Source organism: Chiloscyllium plagiosum, unplaced genomic scaffold (assembly GCF_037043375.1).
Source record: "Chiloscyllium plagiosum isolate Xiang-an unplaced genomic scaffold, Cpla_swu_hap1 HiC_scaffold_3, whole genome shotgun sequence".
In the NCBI taxonomy this organism is placed as follows: Eukaryota; Metazoa; Chordata; class Chondrichthyes; order Orectolobiformes; family Hemiscylliidae; genus Chiloscyllium; species Chiloscyllium plagiosum.
This window is the reverse complement of record NW_028270141.1, coordinates 55,916,590-55,936,558: the sequence shown is the minus strand read 5'-3', so window position 1 is coordinate 55,936,558 and position 19,969 is coordinate 55,916,590. Positions and strand designations below refer to the sequence as shown.

Genomic DNA, 19,969 nt, shown 5'->3' with positions numbered 1-19,969 from the left:
CATAAGTGTAAAATGCCTTTAGTAAGGCTGTTGACAAGGACACATTGCAGACTGTTAAGAAAACTTCAGGCTCATGCTGCATAAGTGAATGTAACAAGTTGGATCCAAAATCAATTCAGTGACAAGAAACAAATGGAAATGGTCAACAGAAAATTAAGAGCCTCAAAAGTAGATTCCATTGGTGTTTCATAAGGTTCACTTCTGAGTCACTTGATGCTTTTGTTATGTATTAATGATTTAGACTGAAATTTACATCTATTTAGTTCTTTAACTCCAATTCTTTTCAAATAATGGGGCTGCAAAAACACAAATTATGTATTCTACAGACATAGGGCGGCATGGAGGCTCAATGGTTAGCACTGCTGCCACACAGCGCCAGGGTTTCAGGTTCGATTCCAGCCTCAGGCAACTGTCTGTGTGGAGTTTGCACATTCTCCCCGTGTCTGCATGGGTTTTCTCCGGGTGCTCCGGTTTCCTCCTACAGTCCAAAGGTGTGCAGGTCAGGTGAATTGGCCATGCTAAATTGCCCATTGTATTAGGTGCATGGCTCTGGGTGGGTTACTCTTCGAAGGGTTGGTGTGGACTGGTTGGGCCGAACGGCCTGTTTCCACACTGTAGGGAATCTAATCTAATCTAATTAAAATAGTACACAGGAAAGACAGGATTTGTCCCGGGCTACCAAGGGCATCACAAGCTAATTCCACAGGAAATGACCATGGAAATGCTACAATGGAGATAGTTGGCGTCAATATTTGCTGGACTTGTATTGGAAAGATGAGACAAGCTTTAAAAATTGCACTCCTATCCCAAAGTCCACGTCTTTGTCCAAGAAAAGCTACAGTCAGTCCTATCACTATCCCCTTTGCACAGCTCTGTACCTTGTATTGAAACAGAAGTACATTTTAGGTATGATGATAGTTTTCTGGACTGTTTGATTCACGTGACAGTGTCTCCTTCAGGAGGTATGGATAAATCCTGTTTCACTTTAGTTGTTTCACGGTTCCCAAGAGTTCTTGTCCAGAGATCAGTGGTTACATTTTCCAGAATTTGTTCTGACAGTGGAATTGGGTGTTCAAGAGATGTTCAATAGTTAACTTCAGTTGTACCCCAAGCCAATATAGGCAACAATTAAAGCTGACCCTGACTCTCTCACTCAGTTTTTTTCCTACACCAGTTGCCCAATGATCTTGAGCTGTTCCCTACCTTTGTGGGGATTTGCTATGTATGTTGCTACTGTCCCCATATTTCCATCAAATTACTGTAATAGGCATGTTTTAGGCTTTTGCAGTTACGTTTTTGCTCTAAACATTGAAGATGTATAAATCAGAAACTAGCCACAAAATGATATTCTTACTATGAGTAGAATTGAGGTGTGAAGAGAATTGCAGGGATTCGTAACCCTAGACATTACTATAGTCATCTCTTGGAAAACTGTTGAGCTCCAAAACTGGGGTATTTAAAGACAGAACATCATGACAGAACTTTCTAAATCAATTGTTTGGCATAGTTGGTGTGTAATGAACAAGTGAGTGCTACATATCAACAAGGGAAGAAAGTGAGGTCCGCAGATGCTGGAGATCAGAGCTGAAAATGTGTTGCTGGAAAAGCGCAGCAGGTCAGGCAGCATCCAGGGAACAGGAGAAACGACGTTTCGGGCATAAGCCCTTCTTCAGGAATGAGGAAAGTTTGTCCAGCAGGCTAAGATAAAAGGTAGGGAGGAGGGACTTGGGGGAGGGGGGTCGGAAATGTGATAGGTGGAAAGAGGTCAAGGTGAGGGTGATAGGTCAGACTGGGGTGGGGGCGGAGAGGTCGGGAAGAAGATTGCAGGTCAGGAAGGCGGTGCTGAATTCGATGGATTAGACTGAGACAAGGTGGGGGGAGGGGAAATGAGGAAACTGGTGAAATCCGAGTTCATCCCTTGTGGTCGGAGGGTTCCTAGGCGGAAGATGAGGCGCTCTTCCTCCAACCGTCGTTTTGTTGTGGTCTGGCGATGGAGGAGTCCAAATACCTGCATATCCTTGGTGGAGTGGGAGGGGGAATTGAAATGTTGAGCCACAGGGTGGTTGGGTTGGTTGGTCCAGGTGTCCCAGAGGTGTTGTCTGAAACGCTCCGCAAGTAGCCGGCCTGTCTCCCCGATATAGAGGAGGCCACATCGGGTGCAGAGGATGCAATAGATGATGTGTGTGGAGGTGCAGGTGAATCTGTGCCGGATATGGAACTTTCCTTTGGGACCTTGGAGGGAGGTGAGGGGGGAGGTGTGGGCGCAAGTCTTGCACCTCCTGCGGTTGCAGGGGAAGGTGCCGGGAGTGGAGGTTGGGTTGGTGGGGGGTGTGGACCTGACGAGGGAGTCACGAGGGAGTCACAAACCTGACTGCCGCGGCCAAACCCATTGTCTCCGCCTGCTCCTGCCCCACTGAACTCATCTCTGCATACCTTGACACCGTCCTGTCCCCCTTTGTCCAAGAACTCCCCACCTACGTTCGGGACACCACCCATGCCCTCCACCTGCTCCATGATTTTCGCTTCCCCGGTGCCCAGCGCCTTATTTTCACCATGGACATCCAGTCCCTGAACACCTCCATCCCCCATCACGAAGGACTCAAAGCCCTCCGCTTCTTTCTTTCCCGCCGTATCGACCAGTACCCTTCCACTGACACCCTCCTTCAACTGACTGAACTGGTCCTCACCCTGAACAACTTCTCTTTCCAATCCTCCCACTTCCTCCAAACGAAAGGAGTAGCCATGGGCACCCGCATGGGCCCCAGCTATGCCTGCCTCTTCGTAGGATATGTGGAACAATCCATCTTCCGCAACTACACTGGCCCCACCCCCCACCTTTTCCTCCGCTACATCGACGACTGTATCGGCGCCGCCTCGTGCTCCCACGAGGAGGTTGAACAGTTCATCCACTTCACCAACACCTTCCACCCCGACCTCAAATTCACCTGGACAGTCTCAGATTCCTCCCTCCCCTTCCTTGACCTTTCTATTTCTATCTCAGGCGACCGAATCAACACGGACATCTACTACAAACCGACCGACTCCCACAGCTACCTGGACTACACCTCCTCCCATCCTGCCCCCTGTAAAAACGCAATCCCATTCTCCCAATTCCTTCGACTCCGCCGCATCTGCTCCCAGGAGGACCAGTTCCAAAAACGCACGACCCAGATGGCCTCCTTCTTCAAGTACCGCAATTTCCCCCCCAACGTGGTCGATGATGCCTTCCACCGCATCTCTTCCACTTCCCGCTCCTCCGCCCTTGAGCCCCGCCCCTCCAACCGCCACCAGGACAGAACCCCACTGGTCCTCACCTACCACCCCATCAATCTCCATGTTCAGCGCATCATCCGCCGTCATTTCCGCCACCTCCAATCGGACCCCACCACCAAGGATATATTTCCCTCCCCTCCCCTATCAGCATTCCGTAAAGACCACTCCCTCCGTGACTCCCTCGTCAGGTCCACACCCCCCACCAACCCAACCTCCACTCCCGGCACCTTCCCCTGCAACCGCAGGAGGTGCAAGACTTGCGCCCACACCTCCCCCCTCACCTCCCTCCAAGGTCCCAAAGGAAACTTCCATATCCGGCACAAATTCACCTGCACCTCCACACACATCATCTATTGCATCCTCTGCACCCGATGTGGCCTCCTCTATACTGGGGAGACAGGCCGCCTACTTGCGGAGCGTTTCAGAGAACACCTCTGGGACACCCGGACCAACCAACCCAACCACCCTGTGGCTCAACATTTCAATTCCCCCTCCCACTCCACCAAGGATATGCAGGTCTTTGGACTCCTCCATCGCCAGACCACAACAACACGACGGTTGGAGGAAGAGCGCCTCATCTTCCACCTAGGAACCCTCCAACCACAAGGGATGAACTCGGATTTCACCAGTTTCCTCATTTCCCCTCCCCCCACCTTGTCTCAGTCTAATCCATCGAATTCAGCACCGCCTTCCTAACCTGCAATCTTCTTCCCGACCTCTCCACCCCCACCCCAGTCTGACCTATCACCCTCACCTTGACCTCTTTCCACCTATCACATTTCCGACGCCCCTCCCCCAAGTCCCTCCTCCCTACCTTTTATCTTAGCCTGCTGGACAAACTTTCCTCATTCCTGAAGAAGGGCTGATGCCCGAAACGTCGATTCTCCTGTTCCCTGGATGCTGCCTGACCTGCTGCGCTTTTCCAGCAACACATTTTCAGCTACATATCAACATATCAAGCAAGTAATGATGTCCTTAGAATGCAGAGGGATTACCAAGGATGAGGGATTTCAATGAGCTTTGTTGGGTCCATTAGCACTATTGTCTTTGAAACAGTTAAGGTGACCTGATTATGGTTTTTGACATAATATGATTTTAGTGGAATGATTCTCCCTGCTGAGTAAGTTAGTATGTGGAAGCCATGGATTCAAAATCATTGGGAAACGCGCTGAAGAAGAGAAAAGCAGTTTTTTAAAAGCATTAGATGCTTGTTGTGAGCACAGAATAAAATAGTCAGTCTTCAGAATGTTCAGTCTTCAGTTAGTTTTTAATGGGAGAGGATAAGTGATTTGGAAATCATTCAGTTGCGCAATTAAACTTTGCTTTTTTGAGCTGTTGATGAATGTCCAAAAGGATCAAACCTTTATCTAAGTTCTTAGAACCTATGCTAGCTTGAGTGCTTGATATCTGAACAGGATGACAGAAATAAACTATTTTCTTTTGAATGGTGTAGTGGCTAAACGCTGGGCTGGCAATGATATTCTGTGCTACAATTACACAGTCAAGTTAAACTTTGAGTTTTTTGAGCAAGTAACCAAAAAAGTTGATGACAGCAGAGTGAAATACTTTGTTTTACGTGGACTTTAGCAAAGCCTTTGATAAGGTTCTGCACGGTTGACTAATTAGTGATGTTAGAGCACATGGGATTCAGGGATAAAGCATCAATTGGATACAAAATTGGCTTGACGGTTGGAGAATAGGGTAGTGCTGCAGGGTTGTTTCTCAGACTGGAGGCCTGTGACCAGTGGTGTTCCACAGGATTGGTACTGGGTCTACTTTTGTTTATCATTTATACAATCGATTTGGTTGAGAATTCAGGAGACATGGTTAGTAAGTTTGCAGATGACACTAAAATTGAGGGGTATAGTGGACACTGAAGAAGGTTATCTAAGATGACAAAGAGATCTTGATCAATTGGGTCAATGGGTGGAGGAGTGGCATATGGAGATTATTTTGGATAAATGGCATTGCATTTTGGTAAAATAAACAAGGGCAGGATTTATACAATTAATGGTAGGGCCCTTGGTAGTGGTGTAATACAGAGACACATAGGGATTCAGAAACATAATTCTTTAAAATGTGTGTCAAATGTAAACAGGGTGGTTAAGAAAGCATTTAGCACGTTTACCTTCAAAGCTCAGAGCTTTGAGTATAGGAGTTAGGACATCGTGTTGAGATTATATTGGATGTTGGTGAGGTCTATTCTGGAGTACTGTGTCTAGCTCTGGTTGCCCTGCTATAGGAAAGATATTATTAAATTGGAGAGGATCTAGAAAAGATTTACTAGGACGTTGCCAGTTAAGGATGATTCGAGTCATAAAGATCGACTGGATAGCTTGGACCTTTTTCACTGGAGCATAAAAGGTTAAGGGGTGACCTTACAGAGGTTTATAAAATATGAGGGGCATAGATCAGGTGAAGTGCAAGGATCTTTTACCGACGATAGTGGAATTCAAAACAAGGTGGAACATTTTTAAGGAGAGGGGAGAAAGATTTAAAAGGACATGAAGGGCAACTTTGCTTTTACACAGAGAGTAATATTGCACAGAGAGTGCAATAAACTGCCAGAAGAAGTGATGAATTCAGGTACATAGACCATTGAACGTTACAGCACAGTTCATCCTTTGGCTCTCGATGTTGCGCTGACCTATGAAATTATTCTGATGCCCATCTAACCTATACCATTCCATTATTATCCAGATGTATGTCCAATGTCAATTTAAATACCCTTAACATCGGCAAGTCTACCACAGTTGCAGACAGGCCGTTCCACACCCCTGCTATTCTCTGAGTAAAGAGACTACCCCGATATCTGTCCAAAATCTGTCACCCCTCAATTTAAAGCTATGCCCCCTCGTGTTAGCCTTCACCACCCAAGGAAAAAGGCTCTCACTGTCCACCCTATCTAACCCTCTGATTGTCTTACACGTCCCGATTAAGTCACCTCTCAACCTTCTTCTCTTCAATGAAAACAGCCTCAGTTCCCTCCGTCTTTCCTCGTAAGACCTTCCTTTCATACCAGGAGAAAGTGAGGACTGCAGATGCTGGAGATCAGAGCTGAAAATGTGTTGCTGGAAAAGCACAGCAGGCCAGGCAGCATCCAGGGAACAGGAGAATCGACGTTTCGGGCATAAGCCCTTCTTCAGGAATGAGGAAAGTGTGTCCAGCAGGCTAAGATAAAAGGTAGGGAGGAGGGACTTGGGGGAGGGGCGTTGGAAATGCGACAGGTGGAGGGAGGTCAAGGTGAGGGTGATAGGCCGGAGTGGGGTGGGGGCGGAGAGGTCAGGAAGAAGATTGCAGGTTAGGAAGGCGGTGCTGAGTTCGAGGGATTTGACTGAGACAAGGTGGGGGGAGGGGAAATGAGGAAACTGGAGAAATCTGAGTTCATCCCTTGTGGTTGGAGGGTTCCCAGGCAGAAAATGAGGCGCTCTTCCTCCAACCGTCGTGTTGCCATGGTCTGGCGATGAAGGAGTCCAAGGACCTGCATGTCCTTGGTGGAGTGGGAGGGGGAGTTAAAGTGTTGGGCTACGGGGTGGTTGGGTTGGTTGGTCCGGGTGTCCCAGAGGTGTTCTCTGAAACATTCCGCAAGTAGGCGGCCTGTCTCCCCAATATAAAGGAGGCCACATCGGGTGCAGCGGATGCAATAGATGATGTGTGTGGAGGTGCAGGTGAATTTGTGGCGGATATGGAACTGTCCTTTGGGGCCTTGGAGGGAGGTGAGGGGGGAGGTGTGGGCGCAAGTTTTGCATTTCTTGCGGTTGCAGGGGAAGGTGCTGGGAGTGGAGGTTGGGTTGGTGGGGAGTGTGGACCTGACGAGGGGAGTCACGGAGGGAGTGGTCTTTTCGGAATGCTGATAGGTGAGGGGACAGAAATATATCTCTGGTGGTGGGGTCCGTTTGGGGTACTTTCATACCAGGCAACATCCGAGTATATCTCCTCTGAACCCTTTCCAAAGCTTCCACGTCCTTCCTATACTTTGGTCACCAGAACCGTATGCAATATTCCAGGTGCGGGCTTACCAGTGTCTTTTACGGCTGAAGCATGACCTCGTAGCTCCAAAACTCAATTCCCCTACCAATAAATGCCAAAACACCATATGTCTGCTTAAAAACCCTATCAACCTAGTTGGCAACATGCAGGGATTTATGTACCTGGACACCAAGATCTCTCTGTTCATCTACACTGCCAAGACCTTTACCATTAGCCCAGTACTCTGCATTCCTGTTATTTCTTCCGAAGTGAACTACCTTACACTTTTCTGCATTAAACTCCATTTGCCATTTCTCAGCCCAGCTCTGAATCTTATCTATGTCCCTCTGTAACACACAACATCCTTTGGCACTATCCACAATTCTGCTTACAACATGATCCATAAATCCACAAATTTACTAACCCATCCTTCTATGCCCACATTCAGATCATTTATAAAAATGACAAACAGCAGTGGCCCCAAAACAGATGATTGCGGCACACCACTGGTACATGAGCTCCAGGATGAACATTTCCCATCAACCACCACCTTCTGTCTTCTTTCAGGTAGCCAATTTCTGATCCAAACCACTAAATCACCTTCAATCCCGAAACTCCACATTTTGTGCAGCAGTCTATGTACATAGATAGACATAGACATAGAAAAGTCCAGCATAGAACAGGCCCTTAGGCCCATGATGTTGTGCCGAGACTTAATCCTAATGTAAAATAGATTAACTTAACCTATACACCCCTCAACTCACTGCTATCCATGTGCATGTCCAGCAGTCGCTTAAATGTCCCCAATGACTTCGTTTCCACTACCTCGCTTGGCAACACATTCCATGCATTCACAACTCTCTGCATATCTTGTGGAATCATATCAAATGGCTTACACCATATACACCACATCAACCGCTTTACCTTCATCCACCTGTTTTGTCACCTTCTCGAAGAACTCAATAAGGTGAAGCACGACCTACCTGTCACTATCCCTAATCAAATTATTCCTTTCCAGATGATTATAAATGCTCTTTCTTATAACCTTTTCCAAACCTTACCCACAACCAAAGTAAGGCTCACTGGCCTATAATTACCAGGGTTGTCCTGACTCCCCTTTTTAAACAAGGGAAAAATATGTGCTATCTTTTAGTCTTCTGGCACTACTCCTATCGACAATTATGACATAAAGATCAAAACCAAAGGCTCTGCAATGTCCTCCCTGGCTTCCCAGAGAATCCAAGGAAAACTCCCATCTGGCCCAGGGGTCTTATCTATTTTCAGATCTTCTGGAATTGCTAAAATCTCTTCTTTGTCAACCGCAATCCTATCTAATCTAGTAGCCTGTATCTCTGTGTTCTCACTAACATTGCCTTTTTGCAATGACGAAAAGTATTTATTAAGCGCTTCCCCTATGTCCTCAGATTCCACATACAACTTTCCACTACTGTCTTTGATTGGCCCTAGTCTTACTCTAGTTATTCTTTTACTCTTGATATACCTATAGAAGACCTTAGGGCTTTTCTTGATCCTATCTGCCAACAATTTCTCATGTCCCCTCCTGGCTCTTCTTAGTCCTCTCTTTAAATCTTTTCTGGCTAACTTATTACTCTCTAAATGAGTCATCACGCCTCATCCTTACATAAGCATTCTTCTTCCTCTTGACAAGACCTTCAACTTCTTTAGTAAACAACATTTACAAAATTTAAAAGACATTTGGATGGGTATAAGGATAGGAAAGATTAGGGATAAGGGCCAAATGCTGGCAAGTGGGACTGGTTTGGTTTGGGAACATGGTCACCGTGGACTAGTTGGACCGAATAGTCTGTTTCCAAGCTGTATGACTCTATGACTCTTTTACTCTATAATATAAAAGATCCTCTAACACTTCAAGAATCTAATTTAATTACCACTCACTTACTCTCAGTGAATTGCTCAAAAAGTTTCAATTAAATTACATAAAACATATCCATCCTTAGAGAGTTCTGATTAGTCCAAAAGTATTTTGATTATTTATAGACTTGTGACCTATCAGGTCCAAGGTGCATATTTCACATCAAACTGAATACTTACTAAATTAAAACAACTCTTAGTTGATTTGAAGTTGTAGGTGAACATTGTGCTGAATGAGCGAGATATTTAAATTTTTAAGTCAAAGCCCCGCGGCCAGTGAGACATGCAAACTCACTTGAACAAACCAAGTCCATTACCTTGATCTACTGAATTTCAACTCTAATAAAATTCATTGCACTGGGAGATTTGAAAACAAAATTAGCTTACCTGATTCCTCTCTGACATAAGGAACTCTATTTGGGTTCCTGGTAAACCAAGTTCAATGTAGGTTTTTACCAAACGGAGATCTGCACTGTTTCCTGCAGACAAGCAAAACAAGAACATTTTTGGTTAAGTTGATGGGTCTTTTTTAAAAGAAAAGTTTGCTTTACATTATGTTTGCTACATATGGACATTGCTGCCGTGGTTTAAGAAATCTGAAGATTTACCTGACTAAGCTCTAACTGGGCATTTTTCTCAAGTAATAAGGAAATCACCTAGTGTTCTACTACATTTTTCACTATTTAAGAACAAAGGCGAGCTTAGCCAACTCAAATACATAAAACTTTTGTATTTTCTTCAATGTACATTGCTCTGGTTATAAGTTTGCTCACTGAGCTGATAGAATTGTTCTTAGACATTTCATCACCATACTAGGTAATATAATCAGAGTGCCTCTAATCAAGTGTCCTGCTTGGTATTTGTATGTCTTGGCATGTTGTGGTGGGTGATATATATTCCAGCTCTGTTTCTGAGAGGTTGGTCAATGGGGTCCAAATTGATATTTTTTTTAAATGGAGCTTTGGTTTGAATGCCAGGCCTCCAGGAATTCCCATGCATGTCTTTGTTTAGCCTGTCCCAGGATGGATGGAGTCCCAGTCAAACTGGTGTCCCTCTTCGTCTATGTGTATGGATACCAGTGATAGTTAATCATGCCACAAGAACATAAGAAACAGGAGCAGGAATAGGCCGTCTGGCCCTTTGAGCCTACTCCGCCATTTAATAAGATCACGACTGATCTTTTCATGGACTCAGATCCACTTACCTGCACTCTCACCATATCCTTTAATTCCTTTATTGTTAAAAATTATCTTAGCTTTAAAAACATTTACTGAAGTAGCGTCAACTACTTCACTGGGCAAGGAATTCCATAGATTTACAACTCTCGGAGTGAAGAAGTTCCTTCTCAATTCTGTCCCTCTAATCTTGAGACTATACACTCTTGTCCTAGTTTCACCTGTCAGTGGAAACATCCTCTCTATTTCTATCTTATCTATTCCCTTCATAGTTCTATATATATTTCTATAAGACTCCCCCTCATTCTTCTGAATTTCAATGAATATAATCCAAGTCTCCTCAGTCTATTCTCATAAGACGACTCCGGAATCAACCTAGTGAACCTCGTCTATACCCCTTCTAGTGCCAGTATATCATTTCTTAAGCAAGGAGACCAAAACTGCGCACAGTCTTTTGATGGCTTGTTGGTGCTCATGTATCCTGGTGGCTAGCTTCCTGCCTGTTTGATCAATGTAATGTTTGTTGCAGTCCTTGCAGGGTATTTTGTATATGACATTCGTTCTTCTGGTTGTTGGTACACGGTCCTTTAAATTTATCAGGGCTATCAGTGTGGTAGTAGGTTTGTGGGCTACCGTGATGCCTAGGGGCCGGAGTAGTCTGGTCCTCAACTGAAAGATGTCTTTGATGTATGGCAGAGTGGCTAGAATCTCTGGGCATGTTGTGTCTTCCTATTTAAGTCTGCTGTACAGGAATCAGCAGACTGTGCTTATCGGGTACCTGTTGTTCCTGAATGCGTCGTATAAGTGTTTTTCCTTGGCTTCTCATAGTTCCTGGGTGCTGCAGTGTTTTGTGGCTCGTTTAAATGGTGTCCTGATGTAGCTCAGTTTGTGGGTGTTAGGATGATTGCTCCTGTAGTCAAGAATCTAGTCAGTGTATGTGGCACTGTGGTAGATGCTGGTCTGCAGCTCTCCATTGGCTTTTCACTCTACAGTGATGTCTAGGAAGGGGAGTCTGTTGTTGTTCTCTGCCTCTTTGGTGAACTTTATACCAGTAAGGATGTTGTTTATGTGTTTGTGGGTTTATTCTAATTTGCTGCGTTTCGTGATGACAAAGGTGTAATCCACATAGCGGACCCAAAGTTTTGTCTGGATGGTGGGAAGTGTTCGTTCTAACCTCTGCATAACTATATTGGCTATAAGCCCTGATATTGGTAATCCCATAGGTATCCCATTGATTTGTTTGTAGATCTTGTTGTTGAAGGTGAAGTTATATATTCTGGCATTGACCGATTCACTGCCATGGTAAAGCAGCTGCATCAATCCTGCCAAATACTTATGATCAAAATCTGGGGATTTGTACCAAAATTGGAACAGCTGAACTATTGCACTCACTCCTCAGCTGATGAAACAGTTCCACATTGAACATGAGTTGAAAGAAGCGCTGATGGTGGTAAGGATTCAGAGTCTGCTCTGGATGGGGATTTCAATATTCCTCACTAAGAATGACTAAACTGGCCAAGTCCTACATTTCATAGCAGGTGGTGAGGGAAACAAGGGGGAAATTCTACTTAAACTCACCCACCAATCTACCTAGCAGAAATGCTATGAGTCACCACGCACAGTCCATATACCTTGACAAGATTCCATCTTTACACTGGGCACATCCTCTATCCTACAGTGTGGCACAATTACAGTAGTAATAAGGATAGATTTTGAACAGAATTGTGCATTCATGAAGCATTTTAGGTAATCAGCAGCAATAGAATTGTATTCAACCACAATCTGTAATCTCATGGACCAATATATTCCCCACTGTACCACTACCAGCAAGTCAGGACATCAACCCTGGTTTAATGAAGAATGCAGGGGGGCATGCCAAGAGCAGCACCAAGAATACGTACTCACCAATGAGGTGTCAATCCAGTGACACTACAGCAAGTAAAGTTTGTTTCCCCCCCCCAGCTCTCATTTATGGAATATGAGCCTTGCTGACGAGATCAGAATTTATTGCCCAGTGCTAATTGCAGTGGTGGTGGGGACTCCGAGCTAGCTGGTTGAACCATTGTATTCTTTGGGGTGTCGGGACACCCTCAGTTCTGTTAGGAAGTGAATGCCAGGATTTTGACCCAGCAGTGGAAGAACAGCAACATATTTCTACATCTCGATGGTGAGTGGTTTGGAGGGGAACCTGCAGGTGTGGCATTCTCATACATCAGCTGCTCTTATGTTGTAAAGGTCACATGTTTGAAAGGTTTTGTCAAAGAAGACGTGGAAGACATGGTGAGTTATCCCAGTGAACCTTGCATATGAGGATCTGAGTACAGGAGCAGAATGTTGTGCTGCAATTGCACAGAGTCTTGGTGAACCTTGGTACTGTGTGCAGGTTTAGTCTCCTTATTAGAGCAGAAACTGACCTCGACCAGCTGTATCTTTATAAATTACATGGTTACAATTGCAGCTCTGTGGCTCGGAATTATTGAGCGAGTAATTCGCCTCCAGTCACCCCAGAGCATGCTCACCAATTTCAAGGCAGAAGTGTATAGAATACCCTCCACCTGCCTGCTTGAATGCAGCTGTGATGAGACTCAAGAAGCCAGAAGTCATCCAGGATAATGCAGGATAATGCATCTTATACACTGTCAACACTTACTTCCTCTACCAGCAGCACACAGTGACATCAGTGTGCATCTATCCAAGCTTGTGATCTTATGTCGGGATAGGGGTGGGAGGGAACACTATCAGCTGCAAGTTCCCCTCAAAGCCATACACCACCCTGACTTGGAAGTATATTGATATTGCTTCATCATTACTGGCTCAAACTCCTGGAATTCCCATTCTAATAGCACTAAGGGTATACTTACACCATATGCAGCTCACAACCAGCTTCTCTAGGGCAAATAGAAATGAATAATAAATACTGGCCTGTTCAGTGATACTGACATCCCACGAAAAAAAAACAAAAAAGAAAATCTGTACAAAGATTTGATGCTTGCATGCTCCTTCATACAAATGTGAAAGAAGGCAAGTAATTCAATAAGAATCAGTGTGACACTACAAAGTATGAAATGGCACAGCAACGAAATATTACAGTTTTAGCTTTCGTAGAGCAGATTAGCAATTGTAATACATTTTAGTGTTTAAATAAAAAGATGAGACTTCTCAAATGTGTCAACTAAATTACATTTTCTCATTTATGCATGATCATTTAACTTAATTATTTCATCATAGTTTGCAGTAAATATTGACTACGTAGGAGAAAAATAAAGTTCTTTCATTATTGAAGTGTTCATATTGGCTGAATTCAACTGATTAATAAATTAATATTTACTTTGAAAACAAATATTATTTTAGGAAATTCAGCAGGTGTTCAGGAGACTGTATTTTATGTGAACTTCTAACCTGCGTTCCCCGAGAGATCCACGGAATTCCCCATTACCTCATTTAACAAATGTTACTTCCAGCTCCTTGGTGTATTAATGCTACAAGTTACCAAGAAACAGTTTTAAATTCAAATAAAATCTAGAACAACCCAATTCTGTTGTCTTGAACATCCTAATTCTTCCAATCCTGTTTTAGAATTTTGTGTCAGAATTCATGTATTACTTTTCAAAAACATTTTCGTTTTCTGCTGTAATCTAAATTAACTCTATGTTTAAACTTCAAAAATTCTTGCTTGCTCATTTTATATTTTCAAGTGCAAGTCAACATTAAGACTAATTTTTGAAATGCCCAGACCATTACGCAGCCATTGACATGCAAAATGAAAGAAAATGTTTTTCTGAGGCCCAAGGCATGCATTAACTCAGTCACTGTTTAAATTGACATTTTTAAAATAGAGATTCAAAATAATTTAGGTTTTTTTTGTTGAACCCCGAGCCCAAATTAAATGTCACATCAGAATGACGATCTGCCACATCTGATCTCCCAGTTGGCACTATTTTGAAAAGGAGAAATGAAACATCATGTCTGAATCTATATTAATTCCTCAACCAGTGTCTTTAAAAATGTTGGTCGTCATATTGCTGTTTATGGGACTTTGATGGGCTAATTAGCTGCTGTATTTTCCACATTATGATGACATTAATTGGGCACTTTGGGATGTTCTAAGGCTGTGAAAGACAACATTTAAAACAATCAGAATGGATCAAAATAAACCAATTAGAAAATAACTAGAGTGGAGATAGATAGCAAAGACATTATTACACACATTTCATAAGGTACTACAGAAACATGGAAAATAAGTGGAGAAGTAGGCCATTCAGCCCTTTGAGCCTGTACCACCAGTCAATCTGATCAGGCAATTTCAGTATCCCACTCCCACTTTCTCTCCTTGATCCCTTTAGCAGCATGGGACATGGCCAGCTTCCTTCTGAATATATCTAGCAAACTGGCCCCTACAGCTTTCTGTGGTAGAGAATTTTGCAAGCCCACAACTCTGAGTGAAGAAATGCTTCCTCAACTCATTCCTAAATAGCTTATCCCTTTTTAGAAAGTGATCCCTAGTTCTAGACTTTTCCCAACATCAGGAACATTCTTCTAGCATCTAGTTTGTCCAGTCCTATGGTCTTAGAGATATACAGCACAGAAACAAACCCTTCGGTCCAATGTGTCCATGCTGACGAGATATCCTAAATTAATGCAGCCCCATCTGCCAGCTTTAAGCCCATATCCCTCGAAACCTTTTCTATTCATAAACTCATCCAGATGCCTTTTAAATGTTGTAATTGCACCAGCCTCTACCACTTCCTCTGGTAGTTCATCCTTTTATTTGACCCTGTGTATGAAAAAGTTGCCCCTCAGCTCCTTTTTAAATCTTTCCCCTCTCACATGAATCTATGTTCTCATGTTTTGGATTCCCCACCACAGGGAAAAGAAACCTTGGTTATTTACCCTATCCATGCCCTTCGCAATTTTATAAACCCCTATAAGGTCACCCCCTTAGCCTCTGACACTCCAGATAAAATAATCCTAGCCTATTCAGCCTCTCCCTATAGATCCAAATCCTCCAACCCTGGCAAAATTGATGTAAATCATTTCTGAACCCTTTCATATTTCACAACATCTTTTCTATAGTGGGAAGATCAGAACTAAGCACAGTATTCCAGAAGTGGCATAACCATTGTCTGGTACAAAGTTAAAAATCACACAATGGCAACTTATAGTCCAACAGGTTTATTTGGAATTACAAGCTTTCTAAGTGCTGCTCCTTCATCAGGTAGCTAGTGGGAATGTCTGGACATCCGCAACATGATCTCCCAATTCCCATACTCAATGCACTGACAAATGAAGACAAGCATACCAAACACCTTCTTCACTGGCCTGTCTACCTGCAACTCCACTATCAAGGAACAATGAACCTGCACTCCAAGATCTTTTTGTTCGGCAACACTCCCAGGTCCTTACCATTAAGAGTACAAGTCCTGCCCTAATTAGCCTTTCTGAAATGTAGCATCTCACATTTATCTAAATTAAACTCCATCTGTCACTCCTCGGCACATTGTCCCATCTGATCAAGGTCCCATTGTACACAGAAGTAACCTTTTTTGCAATCCACTACAGCACCAATTTTGGTGTCATTTCTAACATTATTAACCATATATCCTATATTCATGCTCAAATCATTTATGTATGTCCCATCTGGATTTCATATATTTGTGTGAGATCCCCTGTCATTCTTCTAAATTCCTCGATCCAGTCTTCCTTTATATGTCAGTTCTGCCATCCTGTGAACCTTTGCTGGACTCCCTCAATAGCAAGATTGTCCTTCCTCAGACTAGAAATCCAAAACTGCACACAATACTCAAGGTGTGGCCTCACCAAGGCCCTGTATAAATGACCATTGTTCTAGAAGACTAAAGGATGTCTAGATATGCAGGATAAATGTTACACCTATATTGAAGGAGATAAACTGTCTAATATGGACTAGTCAACTTAACTGGAGTAGGAAAAAAAAGGAACACATACTGAAGGGAAAAACAATTGAAAAATATCTACAAAGTCGAAAATACAATAATGAATAACAGGAATAGATCACAAAAAGAAATTCTTGCTCAACCAAATCCTGAGTCAGTTGAAGAGGTAACAGAAAATGGAGACTAGGATACCAATTAAGTAACAGAATCATGAAGTAGTCAGAGCACGCAGGGTTGGGATAACCAGCAGAATGGATTCCAAGCTGACTGAAAGACTGAAAGCAGAAAGTGGGGTTAAAGGTAACAATTTGGAATGACAGAAATTGGGAAGCTCCAGTGTAAGACCAAGCTTATCAATAAGTCTATGAAAGACTTCTAAATAAAAATTACATATTTAAATTGCAAACACGAAACAGAGACTGCATGAATGCAACAAAACAACTCAAAGAATGGATAAACATTTAGGGAATTAAGATTTAATATTACAGCTAAGAAAAGTAAGATGATCTCATATTACATGGTAGAAGAACAAGGGGTGTTGGATACAAACTCAGCAATCTTCTTATTAACCAGCACCTATGTGATCAGGAGTGTACTAGATGATCATATATTCCAGTTGATCAATGTAAAAACACACAAAGTAGCAGAAAAGTAATGCAGGGTGTACACACACCACTGTTATAACTTTATTTACAGTATAAAATAACTTAACAATGCAACTTTGCTTTAAATAAAACTTAACAGCAAAGAGCCTTCTCACTCACACCCTCTTTTTAGTTTTTATTTTTACTGAACTTCTTATATCTTTATTTTTCTACTATGATTTAGTACTTTTGAAAATCTGTAATGCTGGACTTGTTATTTCTTCATTTTTCTATTTTATCCTCCTAAGAATTTGTATTCAAGAATCTGTACCTTTGTACTTAAGATGGTGCCCTAAGTGGCAACTTGTAAACGTTTCACTGTACTGATGTGAGTATGTGACAACTAAGATAATTCTAAATCTCAGCTGATTACTCAGACATCACTGATATTGCAATAATACGGTAAAACCCCTGTCTTTTGAGGTATATACTTTTTGCTGATTTATACAGTGTTCAGTTCATAAGAATAGCTTTTGCTGTACACCATTTATTAATTTGCCTCAGAACTTACAATACAGGGAAAGCAAACCAAGCACTGAGTTTTAATTCTAGTATAACAGAACTTGCACAAACTTTGCGCAGTGCTGATTGGGATACAAACAAATGCCTGATGGACTATACCAGCAAAAAATGAACAGATTGGAATAAGAGAAAGCTAAAGGTTGATCTATACAAGCCCTGCAAAGTTTTTCAAGGTTTTTAAAGAGAGTAGACAAATGGTGTTTTTATACTCACAGGAAAGACCAAAATAGAAACTATTAAATTGGTTCTCAAGAAATAAAAAGGCAATTTAGAAGAAACAATGTGATGCAAATATCCAACTTCCAAGGAATATTGAGACATATCGTGTAAATGTATTTAAGAGGAAGCTAGTTAAGCATACAAGGGAGAAAGGAGTAGAGGATCATGTTGGTAATTAGGTGAGGGAGGATAGAAGGTTACTTTAAGCAGAAAACCAGCATCAACTGGCTGAACTAACAGAAGTTTGAGCTATATATTCTATGCAATCCAAGTTCTTTCTTTTGAACATCTGCAGGGTAGAACAGTGCATTGCAGAAGTTTTAATACATGGCATGCTTATTAGAAGATTTTTAAAAGGAATAGCAATAGCTTCTTTGATACACAATGACTTGGAGTTTCCAATGGCAGCACTGTTCCAATTCATGATTGAATTAGCAATCAAGAATGGTTAACACCAAATCAATGCTTTAGCTCTGCATTAATGTCGATCTGAAAATGCACAAGCTAAATAAAATCTGTAACAATAAAGTGCTGCTAAATATTCATGAACAAATGTAACATATGTATGAAGATGGGTGATGCATGAAATAAGAAAATAAAAGCTCATCATGTTTAGAACCTCATTAGCAAAAGTAAGTAGAAATAAATTACTCAAACTGAACATTTCCAGTCAGCACAAGGATATTAAGATATGGGATGTATTTTGATGGTATTTCATTACATCAACACAAAATACTTGATCATTTGGTAAGGCAATGTTGAAATAACTTATGGAATTTTGGGCAATGGGCTCTGGTCCAAGAGAAGCATCATGGGCCATTAATTCCTAAAATCATGCCGTTTTACAAAGGGTCTGGAACTGAACTCATTTCCACTGGCAAATAAATATATAGCTGAGCACGATGAGCATTTTAAAGTTGAATAACAAAGGAAAAGAAAGTCTTTCAAATAGTCCTTTCACAGCAGATCAAATCTGTCTGGGAGAAGTCACAGCACAGAAACAGATAAGAGAATAGGTTTAAGCATAGCCTTGCTGTAAATCTACAATAGTGAGTAGAGTGGGTTCTTTCTTGATTATATGTTTTTAATTGGGATCTGTCTCTTGATTAAATTTTAAAAATATAAGCCATATGGTAATAAGGTTGGCCTGGAGCAGAGTTTTGTAGAGCAATAGGACGGAGCTATTTTCTGGGTCTGCAGAAGGAGCAAAATGGCCTTTAGTAGAGTGACATGCTCTTCTTCCCGAATGTGAGTATTTCAGGAGAGTTTAAGGGTTACTGAGGATTATATCTGCAAAAAAATGTCATTAGTTGCGAATCCTGTCATATTGAATGGATTGGTTGGAGCAACAGTTAGAGGTAATGAGGAATTTAAAGAGCTGGGGGTGTGATCAATAACAGTTATAAAAAGGGAGAAAAGCCACAAATACAATCAGGTAGATGGGTTTACAGAAAGGTAGGAGAAGTAGGTGGATAGTACAGGAGTCTTCTGTGGCGATCCCCATTTCAAATAAGTATGCTGTTTTGGAAAATGTTGGGGGTGATGGACTTTCAGGGGAATGTAGCACGAACAGCCAAGTTTCTGGTATCAATACTGGCTCTAATGTAATGAGGGGTTCCATGCGAAAGATTGTGATAGAGGACTCTCTATTCAGGGGCACAGACAGATGTTTCAGCAGCCAGCAACGAAAGATCAGAATAGTGTGTTGCTTCACTGATGCCAGAATCAAGGGAGTCTCAGAGAGGATGCAGAATGTTTTCAAGGGGGAGAGGGTCCAGCAGGAGGCCACTGTACACATTGGATCCAACAACATAGGAAGGGAAAAAGGATGAGATTCTGAAGGGAGAAGAGAGAGAGAGTTAGGCATGAATTTAAAAAGGTCTTCAAGGGTGGTAATATCTGGATTACTACTGATGCTACGAGCGAGTGAGGGTAGGAATAGGAGGATGGAGCAGATGAATGCATGGCTGAAGAGCTGATGTATGGGAGAAGGATTCACATTTTTGGATCATTAGAATCTCTTCTGGGGTAGAAGCGACCTGTACAAGAAGGACCGATTGCACCTGAATTGGAAGGGACTGATATGCTGGCAGGGAGATTTGTGAGAACTAGTAAGGTGTGTGTGTGGGGGGGAGGGGGAACCCAAGGAGAAAGTGAGGTAAGAGATCAATCTGAGACTGGTACAGTTGAGAAAAGAAGCAAGTCAAACAGTCAGGGCAAGAAGGAACAAAACAGAGAACAAGGTAAGACTGATAAATTAAACTGCATTTAATTTAATGCAAGAAGCCTAACAGAGAAGGCAGATGAACTCAGGGCACAATTAGGAATATGGGACTGGGATATCATAGCAATTCCAGAGTCG

General features: G+C 42.5%; 1 protein-coding gene across 4 annotated transcripts in view; it reads right to left on the bottom strand.

Moving 5' to 3' along the window:
* The window catches only part of fam135a (family with sequence similarity 135 member A), a 318,933-nt gene that overhangs the window by 39,070 nt on the left and 259,894 nt on the right, over positions 1-19,969 (bottom strand). For all 4 annotated transcript variants that reach the window (XM_043681723.2, XM_043681738.2, XM_043681746.2 and 1 more), the window contains one exon: positions 9,523-9,614. In XM_043681723.2, the coding sequence (XP_043537658.2) occupies positions 9,523-9,614 (92 nt within the window). The remainder of the gene's footprint in view (positions 1-9,522; positions 9,615-19,969) is intronic.